At 32.4% G+C, this 13,771-nt stretch overlaps 1 protein-coding gene and 1 long non-coding RNA gene across 2 annotated transcripts in view; one reads left to right on the forward strand and one right to left on the reverse strand.

Moving 5' to 3' along the window:
- Nucleotides 1–13,771, reverse strand: part of LOC127716185 (caseinolytic peptidase B protein homolog) — a 58,642-nt gene that overhangs the window by 43,496 nt on the left and 1,375 nt on the right. The window contains exons 2-6 of the mRNA XM_052222312.1: nt 7,754–7,805; nt 5,094–5,180; nt 4,341–4,444; nt 3,153–3,281; nt 662–759 (exon numbers count right to left, since the gene is read on the reverse strand). Coding sequence (XP_052078272.1) covers nt 662–759; nt 3,153–3,281; nt 4,341–4,444; nt 5,094–5,180; nt 7,754–7,805 — 470 coding nt within the window. The remainder of the gene's footprint in view (nt 1–661; nt 760–3,152; nt 3,282–4,340; nt 4,445–5,093; nt 5,181–7,753; nt 7,806–13,771) is intronic.
- LOC127716205 (uncharacterized) lies at nt 10,508–12,473 on the forward strand. The gene is made up of 3 exons (XR_007988803.1): nt 10,508–10,703; nt 11,824–11,969; nt 12,374–12,473. It is a non-coding gene; the product is annotated as an uncharacterized LOC127716205 (long non-coding RNA).

Consider the following 13,771-nt stretch of genomic DNA (forward strand, 5'->3'; position numbering starts at 1 on the left):
CATATTTTGCACGATTTTTAAAATTGACGGTCAATATATATATAAAAAGAAACATAGCATCCATATACTTAAAAATATAGACAAGGCTTCAGATACATGGAATACCCTTTGAATCATGTGATCGTATAACCAATGAAAAAAGAAGAATGCTACACCACATGCAATATTAAATCATATTAGATTCTGCTTTAAAAATATGTAATCATTATATGTAACATGCCCTTTATGGGCTGATGATTGGTGTTAAAAAGTATTTGTATTCCTATTCTTAAAGGCAAGGCATTAGAAATCATAGATTTTATTAAAGCCAAATAAAAATATATGTATGGTTCAGGTAGCATCCTGAAAAAAATAGAGTTGGTCAGTGGACATTTTTCTTTTTTTTTTCTTTATCAAGATCCGGAAAAAATCCGGTTCCAGTATTTTATGGAAATTTTTATGGAAAAAAGGTAACAGAAGTCTGTGAATTTAATTATATTGAATTGAAGTTTACATTCCACAAAATGCCTTAATGGAATTGTTTTAAATTTATTTTTCAGAAAAGCAAAAAAAAAGTTCAAGGGTCAAAAGGTTTACACCCCACCTTTTGACCCTGGGTAACTGGAACCACATTTTCATTTGGCCTAAAGATGAAAATCAAATTTGTTTTCAATGGCCTTACTTTGTTCTCTGCATTATGTAGGACTTGGCTGACATTTTCACTCTTCACATAATCCACTGGTTTATGTCCATTCTTATTCTCTATTGTAGGATCTGCTCCTATAATAGAAGTTTATCATAATAAATAAGGGTCTGGAGGGAGGTCCTTCATTTCTGTATTCTTTAATTTGTTTGCAAATTTTTTCTCTATTTTTTATATTTTTTGTCCATATTTCTCTATTCTTTATATTTTAGCACCCCATTATTCTCTATTTTTTTGCCTGTTTTTCTGTATTTTATTGGGCTTTTTTTATTTTGTCTATAGTATTGCCCCATTATTTGCTATTCTGTAAACCAGACCCTCATAATTAAGAGATAATAGTAGTTTGAGTTCAGGCGGGGGACTTACAATGTAATGAGTGGTAGGGATGAGTCGCTGGAATAGGTCACTATTTTCAGCATTGTGATATCTGATAAAGTCGAGAAATTAAGATGAAATATATGACAGGGTTGCTTTTTAAGGATGTTCGCTCTTCTTGTGTTTGAATTTTTGCTAGATATTCGGAATCCTCTAGTTTTATCCATGTAGTGCCGTTAAAACATTTTGCCCGCAAACCCCTACTTTCTTTTTATATTTTTATATTACATATAGTTTAAAAAGCCATATTTGAAAATCTTATAAAATCCTTGTTATTTTTCATAGTTTTTGAAAGAAAAAAGGTGCCAATGTTAAATGTATGAAAAATCTAGAGAGAATCACTTCTGGCCAAATTTTTAATGGCTTATATCTTGAAAACAAGCACACGGACCCTTCATTTTTTTCTGCTTTTTTAATTCTATAAATCATATACTTTCAATTTATAACAGTCTTTTAAAAAGCTTGTTATTTTGAAACAGAGGGGCGAACATCCTTAAATCATAAGTATCTGAAACTAATCATTTTTTTTCAAGGATACAAATTAAACCACTTTTGTAAATGCATCAGATATTTGTCAAATCTATTTATCTCTCCATGAAAAAGTGTAATAATGTTATTCAAAAAATATGAAAAGGTTGAAGTACTGTATGTCTCAGCTGCTCACCACTGCCACAAAAGGATTGAAGTGGCCACCGGAGAGTTTGAGGATGTTAAAATCTCATTAATCCATTATGAACATACGTTCAAAACAGAGGTAATTGTATGAACTCCAAAAGAAGTGAAATAAGCTGTGAATATTAACTCATCATAGATACCAGGATTAAAGTTTTGTAACACCAGATGCGCAATTCATCTACAAACGACTCATCAGTGATGCTCGAATCAAAAAAGTAAAAAAATGTCAAACAAAGTACGAAGTTGAAGAGCGTCGAGGATCCAAAATTCTGAAAAGTTTTATCAAATTCCGTTAAGGTTTTCTTTTCCTTGGGTAGTAAATCCCTAGTACCAGGGTATTTCAAAACATTCAAAGTTTTGTTAACAGTTACTAAACAATTATGACCACATCAATAATAATTCATGTGAACACAGAAATGCTGACTACTGGGCTGGTGATATCCTCAGAGAGGGAACTTCCACAAGCAGTAGCATTGACCCAGTGGTTGTAAATAAACTCAGCAAAGATATATATACCAGGATTAAAACTTTGTACGCATTTGGTAAAAGTTTCCTGCTCAGCATATACCACCTGCTATACCAATCCACACTCAGCCAAATGTCACAATCGGGAATAGAACACAATGAATTGGTTAATTTAGAGATCAGACAACTATTCTTGTATCTGAAGACCGTGAAAAAAGTCACTAGTGAGTTAACAAAATTCACTGAATTTAAAAAAATCGAAATTATGTATCCCAGTCTTCTTTTTTTTACATTAATAGGACTATACAGATACTTTCTCTGGCCCTTTTAAGAACCTTAACCCTAACACTAATTCCAGCCACTTGTTAAACCCTCAACTTAATCCTGACTTGACCCTTCAATACAAAGGTCATTATATTAAGGTAGGCTGACCTGCAGGTGGTCATGTAAATATTCCATCCCCAGTTTATTCTAAAATCATGAAAACAGGTTCCACAAAGCAGAGTAAGTGGAGCCTCTTCCTGAATGAAGAGACACACAGATGGGCATTGGACATGTTGGAATGGGTCATTTTTTTTTTCATGTCAAAAGTATCAGTGGGTGCAATTTCACGAAGCTGCATCAGATAGAAATCCACCTTATGCAAATTAAATGAATAGCAATACATCTTTTAACCTATTTCTGGTTGAAAAAAATCTCTACGGAAAGTCTGTAACTGTTTGAAATTGAGTTGTTATAAAAACCCTAAAAAACAGACCAAAGTTCATCTTATATTTCGTATTCGAATGTTCCAAAATCAATCCATGTCTTATACATGTCATGTATATGTGCACTTGCATAAGGTCGATTTCTATCTGATGCAACTCATATCTTAGGATTAGATGTCCATGTGAGTTGGCAACTATGCCAATGTTATAATGAACTTTCAATGGTATATTTAAGTGTGTTGTATTACCTGCTTCCAACAAAGCCCTCACAATGGCAGCATCATCAATCAACACGGCATAATGTAAAGCTGTACAGCCCTGGAATGTTGATTGTCTGTTTAATCTGTCACTAAATTGTTCTTCTCTGGCTAACATTACTGACAAATATGATATTAATGATCAAAATTTTACTGCACTACTGACATGATGTTAATTTCACATTTTACTGCACTACTGACATGATGTAAATTTTACTTTTTTACTGGACTACTGACATGTCAATTTCACATTTTACTGCACTACTGACATGATGTAAATTATACATTTTTACTGCACTACTGACAAAATGTAAATTTTACTTTTTTACAGCACTACTGACATGATGTCAATTTCACATTTTACTGCACTACTGACATGAACTGACATGATGTAAATTATACATTTTTACTGCACTACTGACACAATGTATATTTTACTTGTTTACTGCACTACTGACATGATGTAAATTTCACATTTTACTGCACTACTGGCATGATGTAAATTTCATATTTTACTGCACTACTGACTTGATGTAAAATTAACATTTTTACTGCACTACTGACATGGTGTAATTTTTACATTTTTACTGCACTACTGACACAAAGTAAACTTTACTTTTTTACTGCACTACTGACATAACTGACATAAAGTAATTACATTTTTCTAATACTGATATTGAATAATGTAATTACTTTCAGGGCTGGTAGGGCTGCTCCAAAGTTAAATGCAAAAGGGGGGGACAAAGGAGGCACTTTTTTTAAGATAACAACCACCCATAATATAAATGTTTATCCCCCCACCTTGATCAATTTTGGAACAGCCCTTAGAATAATGTAATTTATTTCTTCAGCAATGAACATTTATACACAATTTACATGCATATGATTTATAGCTTGGTGTTTATGGCAGATTTTTATAGTCACTGTTCATTGTATTCACAACTTTTTAAACTCATGGTGATTTCTAGCAATACATAGTTCTTTAATTAACACATGTGTATCTTTATAAACAATACATTGATCTGTAGAAGTCTATTGTTTTTTTTGTGTGTGTTGAATACTGGAGCTGTCTAATTGGTGTATACATCACATCATTTTTTATTCATTAATATATAATGAAGATGTGTTGTCTAACTTTACTGCGTCACAACTGCATAACAATCCTGTGTATCATATTACCTTGTAATGCATTGAAGCCCCTTTCTCTTGCCATCATCAAATAATGAGTGTAGTCATCTCCTAAGTTAGGGTCAGCTCCATTCTTCAACAACAATTCCACTGCTCTATAATTAAAATACGGTATTATAAAAGAAATGTTGATTCCATGGTCCTCCTAGTAGAATTTCATCATTTGATATCTGGTGGATAGTTTTCTCATGGGCAATTATACCACATCTCCTTTTTTTTATTCATTGATCTAGGTTCTAAATTTAGTTTAAAATAATTGTTCTCTGTTTTATATTTTCCAATCAATGTTCAATTGGTAGTAGGCATACCTGCTACAGAGTTATGGCCAATTAATGTGTTTAGTGCAACAGGAAATTGATACATATTCATGTATAATTTTATTGCATTCACTCACAATAATAAAGGGCAGACTTTCAAGGTGTATACACTTGCTATTGAAGGATCTCAATGGTAAGGTGGTCTAAGTAGTTCATCTAGAATGATAACTAAAGCCTGTCAACACTGAGGTTGTGAGTTTGAACACAGCTGAGGGCAAAGTGTGCTCAACTTTGATCTTAATTGACTTTAGGATGGCAAATTCTGCTTCCAAAGGGTTGGTGGTTCTATCCAGATACTCTGGCTCCCTCCAATAAAATGAACTGGTACAGCTGATAAAGCCAAGCATTCTGATTTTTTTTTAATAAACAACAACAATTAATCAATGAGGCTTCCAATTGTTCAGTATAAATGTAATAAAACTCTTACTTTAGATTTTTGTTGATTGCAGCTACTTGTAAGGCTGTCCATCCTAACTGGTGTCTTTTATTTAAATCTACACCACTTTTGATCAGCCTACAATGTATCATAAAATATGTAGCTAGTGTTGTATGGCCTATAAGCAAATAAAACCTCTGTTTCATCTAGCATGCTGAAACAAAATATGTTAGGTACAAGTAGGTACATGTAGGCAAACATTTTAATCTAAGGTGGTACCAAACACCTTGACTAAAATTAATTTGGTTCATTTAATTTTCATAAAATTTTGACAAAATATTTATTTTGACCCTTTGACAAATACAATATTCTCTATATACAATGATTTCAAAATAATAGACAAAACTTTTAGCATTTTGCCCCTATGTTCTATTTTTAGCCATGTCCGCCATCTTGGTTGGCAGACGAGATCATCGGACACATTCTTTAAACTAGATACCCCAATGATAATTGTGGCCAAGTTTGATTTAATTTGAGAAAAGCTCACTTGGCCTTTTAGGCCAGGTGAGCTAACAAAATAATGAGAATGGAAATGGGGAATGTGTCAAAGAGAGCAGAAAACAGCCCCAGGCTTTTTAAACCTTGAAAATTAAATAAAAATCTTTTAAAAAAAGTTCACTTATATATATGTGGGACTCGCAGGTGTGATGGGGATGCTGAAGTGCGATGGTCACGCTGAACTGCAATGGTCTACACTGAAGTGCGATGGTCCTTTCACTGATGTTCGATGGTCTATCAGACGTGTGATGGCTAGTTTAAAATTTACAGATGTACAATTATTATGAGAGCTTGATTTTTTAAAAAGTTGGTATATAAATATTAAACATTCAACATTTTCTCCAGTTGCAGTAAAAGACACGGGTGATCTATCTTATTTCTGGTTCTTATTCACAACAGCAGTATACATTTTTCGCTTAATTTGTTTGGTTCTGACTAACTAAGAAGTATTTGCATTTCAAACAACTACCACACTTTTTTTAATCATTGCAATTAGTCCTGCTTTTTAAAAAAAATAGAAGCGTCAATTTCTGAACGATTGAATGAACGGCTGCTTTATTTTGTCTTAACTATTTACAAAGTATAATATACACTACAACGTTACAGTCAGTGAGGACTGGAAATTCAATGACTGTTTTAAATTAGACGGTTAAACTCTCGATGTTTTACATAAAAAAAAAAACGAAAAGCTACATCTAACAAAACAAATAGATTTCTACATCGACATGTGAACATAAAAAACATTGAAAATATGATTTATGTAATCCATCGCACTTCAGCATAGCTATCAACAAGATAGCGTCACAATGACACAACGCACTTCAGCATGATCAAAAACGCACTTTAGTGTCAAACCATCGCACATCAGCGTGACCATGGCAGTTCGGAGTACCATCGCGGTTCAGAGTCCTACATACATTTGTATATATATATAAGATAACAATTCAATAATATTTTTTTCATTTTTTTGGGCATTCTCATACGGGTGCTTGACATAAAAATTAGTGAGCATGACCTTTGAAATGACCCATGGGTAATTGAACAACCTTTGACTTGTATAGGTCAAAGATAAATGTTTTTGAATGGTTTCCAACCTTTTTATAATTTTTTTTTAGGTTCATGTTTTAAATTATAATTTATACATGTTATATCAATTTAGGACGATTTTTTTAACAATAATCTTGGAGTCTTTTTTAGGGTGCTTGGCCTATAAATTGGTGTGCATGGCCTTAAAAAGACATACTTAATTACAATTTTTGCCTCATACAGGTCAGTAAATTTAAATGTTTGGTATATTATTTTGTAAATAAATTAGGCTATTAGTTTTCTCGTTGAATTGTTTTCCATTTGTCATTTCAGTGCCTTTTATAGCTGACTATGCTGTTTGGGTTTTGCTCATTCATTTGTCATTGTTGAAGGCACTACAGTGACCTATAGTTGTTAATTTCTGTGTCATTTGGTCTCTTGTGGAGAGTTGTCTCATTGGCAATCATACCACATCTTCTTATTTATATAAATATGACTTACATCTTCAAGTGAATAAACATTACATCTTCAAATAAATAAACATGAATTGTATAAGTATTACTCCTGATTGCAGCATGTTGCAAGTTAGGAACCCATAGCCTTTGTTAGTCTTGTGTGTTTTTTTAATTTTGGTTCATTTGTATTTTTCGAAGTTTAGTGTGGAATCCATTTCCCTGAACTAGTCTACATTATTGTTCAGGGGCCACCTGAAGCCCGCCTCCAGGTGTGGGATTTTCTCACTGCATTGAAAACCCATTGGTGGCCTTGCATGGTCTCTTTTCTGCAGTTTGATCAGTTGTTGTCTCTTTGGCACATTCCCCATTCAATTCTATATTCTATATTATACTTATTTGTGTGATTGATTTGATTTTTGGTGTTTTAACACGACTTTTAAGCACCGCTTTTGGGCTATTTCATGGCGGCCAATTTTTATTGGTGGAGGAAGCTGGAGTGCCCAGAGAAAACCACCGACCTTTGATAGGAAAACTGACAATCCTAGTCAATTAAGATTGGAGTCGAGTGCACCCGCAAGAGCGGGGTTCGAACTCACAACCTCAGTGTTGACTGGCTAGTGATTACAGAAGTACTTATTTGTGTGTGAGCTCCAACTATAGAATAAGTCTTACCTCTCTAAGGTGCTATTGTCTTTATCTTTTACTGCTTCTAAAAGCCTCAAATCTACAATTGAAAATAACACATATGTAAAAGTAAAACAATGTTGTTAATAAAAACTCTTAAATTGATATAAAATATAATTTAAAAAATCAATCTAAAAAAATTCCCAAAAAAGGGTGGAAACCATCAAAACAAACATAAATAACATTGATGGACTTGAACTAGTTTAAAGTTGTCTATCCATGGGTCATCAGCTGGTCATTTCAAAGATAGATATAAATGAATGATCATTAAGGTTTATGACCCCTTCTGTAGCCATGTGTATTACGAAATTTTCAAAGTGCAATAATATCAAAACAGTAAATATAATGAACAAGTGAATCTGTCAGCTACTGCTCACTAATTATACCCCCGCCCGCTAAAAGTATAAGGTAAACAGGAAGTTGTTGAGTGATGAATCTGAAAACGCATCACACAGTATAGCTGACTCATATAAACCCAGAAACCAAATTTAAGAAATCCTTGTAATGTAGTTCCTGAGAAAGATGCGACGAACAATATTCATGGAACGGACGGACTGACAGACTGACGGATGGACAGAGGTAAAACAGTATACCCCCACTTTTTTAAAGCGGGGGTATAATAATAGAGATGTGCCATTTTGCACATATACATGTGTACCAAAGGGAAACTTCATTCAAAGCAAAATTATTTATTGTTTTATTGCATTTTATAGAAAATGGGGATTATGTGGCAAATAAAAAACTTTAATACAGAGATTCTCGTTATAAAATTTTAAACATAGATTACTCACTTGTTTGTCCATGATGTGCTAGTGTTTATTGTTTACAAAAAGTCCTAAACAACCTTTACATTCCAAAGACCTTGTGCAGAGTCACTAAAGTCAAGCGCACCCTAGAAGGTGTATTTGAATTGGTCCATATCTATATTTGTTTTAACCAGTCTCTTAATTTATAAACTTGTTTTAAGGAAATCATTGCTAGCACTGCATGCAATAATCCTCTATCTATCAAGCACCAAATTGTCAAATATTAGAGTACAAGGGGAAAGGCTGTGGATTTTCTATAAAATTTCCATATGTTATGTATGTTTAGCATTGAAACAACAAAAGGGAAATAATCCTTAATATCATTAGGCCTAATAAAAAATTCAAAATGGAAAGTCAATTTTCAATAGGTTGGGAACAACCCCTCAAATGAGGGTTAACCCCTCAAAGTAATGACCATATCCTTTTTATACATGTTATATGGGGTAAATTTCAAATGATAACTTTTTATTTAAACACTTTTCAAGTACAAAAGGGCACATATTAACATTATTATTTGCAGAAACTTTTCTCAAAGAACAATATGTTTATCTGCATGGTGTTATTTATATCGACAAAACATGTCCATGAATTGTGGAATATTCATGGACTTCAATCTTATGAATAGCCCAACTTCTCAACTAGTCTGTTTAACCCCTAGACCATTGAAACAATAAATTTGTATGACACATTGAATGATAACTCAGTATTAAGAGCCCAGGTGCTCCAAAAGCCACATCCTCATCAATACCTAAACAATGTAAAATGAAAAAGAAACAGTGCACTACAAATAAAAGCAGAAAACCTACATGTATTAGACATGTTAGAGTTCTCAAAATTAATTTCCAGTCCGTTCAAAATAAAAAACCGGAACTTTTACAATTGATAGACTCTGCAAAACCAAATATCATACTTGGTACTGAAACCTGGCTTGACAACAATTCATCCTCGTTCGAATACTTCCCAACAGATCTTTATAAGGTAGCTACCATTTGATTTTTATTGGGGGGGGGGGGGGGGGGGGGGGGGGGGGGGGCTAGGATGAAATTTGAAAAAAAAGGCAGGACAGGAGTTTTGAGTAAAATAAAAGGCAGGATGAGCAACTTGGCAAAAAAAAAAGGCAGGATGACAATTTATGTAAAAAAAGTCAGGATAAACTAATAAAAAAAAAGACAGGACCGAATAGAGTAAAAAATAAAAAGGCAGGACAGAGATTACAACTAAAAAAAAATGCAGGACAAAATTTTTCATCCTAGCCCCCCATAAAAATCAAATGGTAGCTCCCTACCCAGGTAGCACAAAACATTTTCACAACATTTTTATAAGGTTGTATAAATGTCGTCTCAAAACGTTGTCGAAAAAATATTTTCGTGATGTTATGTAGATATTTTTTATTGTATTTTAAAAACATTTATTTAAAACATTTTTTGAAAATGTTTTTACAATGATGTAAGAATATTCATGAAAATGTTTTCAATGACATTTTTTAAGATATTTTGTTTGAATGTTTTATAAATGTTCAGAAGATATGTACGTTCTACCTCTGAAAAACATTTTAAAAGCATATGAGTAAAACATTCTTAACAATATTGCTGCGATGTTTTTAAAACATTTTCTAAATATGTTTCATGAAATGTTTTAATAACATGCCTTTAAGATATTTTAACAACATTTCTTCATAATATTTGATGAAAACATTTTAAAAACGTTACGCATTTAATATTGAGAAAATGAATTTATAAAACATTTTGTTACTAATATTTTAACAACATTTTAAAATAATATTATGAATACATTTACCTAAAAACATTTAATAGAAAATGTTTAAACAATATTTTGCAAACATTAATTTAGGTTATGGAAGAAAAACTTTATTTCATCAAATGACAGTGATTGAAGCGGGTACTTCCCATATATAGCCTTTTACACTGCACGTATTGCTATTTTCCGGATTTTCTGTTCCAGTACCGACAACAAAAGTTTACACATTTAAAATCTAACTGATCCCGATGACCAACGAACATGATCCGAAGCAATTTTGGAAACCAGTAACCGGAAGTTTTATTTACCATGCTGTAAACAAAGACAAAGGAAACGTACAAAATGAAGAATAACCTTATCATGCGTTAAAACTGGTAAGATATGACACTAGTTCACATTTATAAAACATTGTTATGCTTCTGGAAATATCTTGGTTAATTTGATTAATATATTCCAAGAATTAATACGAGTGTAAGCAAGCACAATGCAAAAAGGGGGGTGATGATTTAGTCTACCTAGATGTTATGATGTTTATGTCCAGTGAACATTACGAATTATAGAAAAGGGGTTAAACTTGAGGGTTATTTATATGATTTTAAAATTCATAAATGTAATCACTTGTAACCAGTGAGCATGTCTGAAAAGTTCTGTGTTACAAGTCCGCCCTTTGACGCTTTGTTGGCTTTAACAGACTGAGCTATTTAAGCTGTACTTCCTTAGCTCAATCGCTGGCTACATATCTACTAGTCAAGGGAATCTCAAACATGCAATGGTTAGCTATAAACACACAATATATAACGCATACCAGTTGACTGGCATATATTTCCGCCCCAAAATATCTATGATACGCGCCCCTGTGCTATAATATATTGTTTATGTAACTTGTACATTTGTGTTTAGCCCTACAGCCCAGCCCAAGGCCAGATAATTATTTATGTGCCGGTCCCAAGACAGAAGTATGTTTAGTAGTTGTCGGTTCATTTCTAACATATTTGTTTTATAAATTATGCCATTAGTTTCATTGTTTGAATTGTCTTTAATTATACGCCCGTTTACGGGACGTATTATGGTATACCGTTGTCTGTATGTCTGTCGTCAACATGTCGGACATTAACTCATAAATGCTTTAACCAATTTGAATAAAACTTTTTAAATTTTAGATTTTACGTTTCCGAGTTCTGGAGTTTTATTCCTTAAAAATAGCGTGGATTTTCTAGTTTTCGGACAATAACTCAAAAACGCTTTCAGCAGTTCTCTTTAAACTTTGGTGAATAGTTTATATCTATTAACTTAAGCTCCCTTTCAATTTTCATGAATTTCTGATTTGACATTGAGAAATGATTGAACTTTTTTCTTCGAAAAATGTGACGGGCGTATCATGCGCTCATGGCGCAGCTGTTTATTTTTGAATGTTGTGGCCTTTGTAGCTGACTAATACAATGTGACTTTTTCTTACCTGTATTTTATTTATTTTGTTTATTTTAACTTTTGTAGGATCAATTAGCATGATTAGACGTACCAAAATTTAGGATAGATTTTCAGAAATGCAGATTAAAATTGAGAATGGAAATGGGGATTATATAGAAGAATATAAGCTTAGAAATGATTCAAACCATCCTGGAGGAGCAAATTTTATGAAGGTATTTATTCTTTAAAATCCTCAATCTATAGTACATGTATTTGCGCTGAAATATACAATAACCAAGACCAAGAAAATGTTACAGGCCCTACACGGCTGGCTACTCTAAGTTGAGAAAATTGTAGTGTACAGTATACATGTCTTATTTTATAAACTGGTGAAATCTACCGTTACACTTTTGTAATAATAATACACCCCAAACTCTACAGATGTATAAAGTAGCTACAATTGTTGCTTCTGAATCCATTAACACTGATTAGATGACACTTTTCAATATATTTTTGTGAAAACACTGGATTAAATTGAAGAAAAATAGTTTATTGTGTAATTCAATGAAATTAGCTGAATTTCCACTCGTTTAATCACTAAACAGAAGGACTAATTTGTTTACACTTTATTTTACAGAAGCCAGCAGATGTCAAAAGAAATAAAAAGAATGGAACAAAAGAAACTTTGAAAAAGAACAGTGATACGAAAATATTGAATAAATGTTTTGCATTTATAATTGTAATTCTATCTTGTATCGTGTTGACTAAGGCAGCAAAGAAAACAGTCAAAAAACTTCAGAAAAAAAATGTCCGATGCTACATGTGATCAAACATGAGATCAAGAAATACTTCTCAAAAAAAATGCACTAAGATTAAAATCAGAAAAAAACCATGACAAATTATTACGTGTTCAAGGTATTACAAAAAATAGGGTTATGTCAATGAGACATCAATCCGACAAAAGTACCGTTCCTACTCGCTTATTAGTCGGAAAATTGGGAGTAAAATTCATAATCCAGAGAGGGGGGGCGACTAATAGACGAGATCTAGCAACCAGAGGAAAAATCCATGCTTGAGAAAAGTGGTCAGGAGTGAATTTCCTGGTCAAAACTACGTTTTTGATTGCCAAACCTACATAAATCAATAAATAAAAAGTTTTTGTTGAAAATAAATGACTTCAATACTGTCTTTGTGTTTTATTTGTTCTTTGGTAAACATTTTCTGCAAATTCGTGTTGAAATTCTACTGTTTCCGGTTTGTGTATTGATTTTCATGGTCACATGGTTTTCCTATAAACCCAAAAGAAGAGCCAAGAACCAAAAATGAAAAGGAGATAACAATGTACCAAATTTGTGAAAGGATGGTTTCAGCGGAGTTATTGTGTCATTATTGTGATATCATGATATCAATTCAATGCTTATAAATCATATAATAATCAAAAAATAATTTTAAGATTCATTCCCAAAATCAAAATATTATTCATTATAGTGTCTCAGGTAAACAAAAATTACAAAATTGATTGACAAGCCAATATAATCCATTGATAACCCCAATTAAGAGACAAAGAGTTGTATTCACTAAAGGTGTGAAAACTATCAGTGATAGGTAAACAGATGACACTAATGAGTTGGAGTTAGTTATTTTAATATATTGATTAGCTTCACTTAATTTTTTTAATCCTTTAATCATCACAATATAATAAGAATTATGAAGTGTACATGCTCATTTAACACCGAGTTATGTATGCTGTGAAAAATATTTTCATCAAGTGTTGATTGACTTTAAATTTTTCAGGTTCATATTGGTTTATATTCGCTTTTATCAAACAATAGGTTGTTAGTCATACCCTACAAAATCATTGATGCATTACGTAAACAACACATGGCTAATCTAGCATTTGAACAGTGAACAAAACAAGAGAAATGAATACATCTTTATTATTAACAGCAATATAAATTATCATGATGAGCATCAACTAAATTCAAACCAAACAAACATTAATGCAGAAATGAATATTATTCCTGGATTTGCATTG

Source organism: Mytilus californianus, unplaced genomic scaffold (assembly GCF_021869535.1).
Source record: "Mytilus californianus isolate M0D057914Y unplaced genomic scaffold, xbMytCali1.0.p SCAF_9, whole genome shotgun sequence".
NCBI lineage: Eukaryota > Metazoa > Mollusca > Bivalvia > Mytilida > Mytilidae > Mytilus > Mytilus californianus.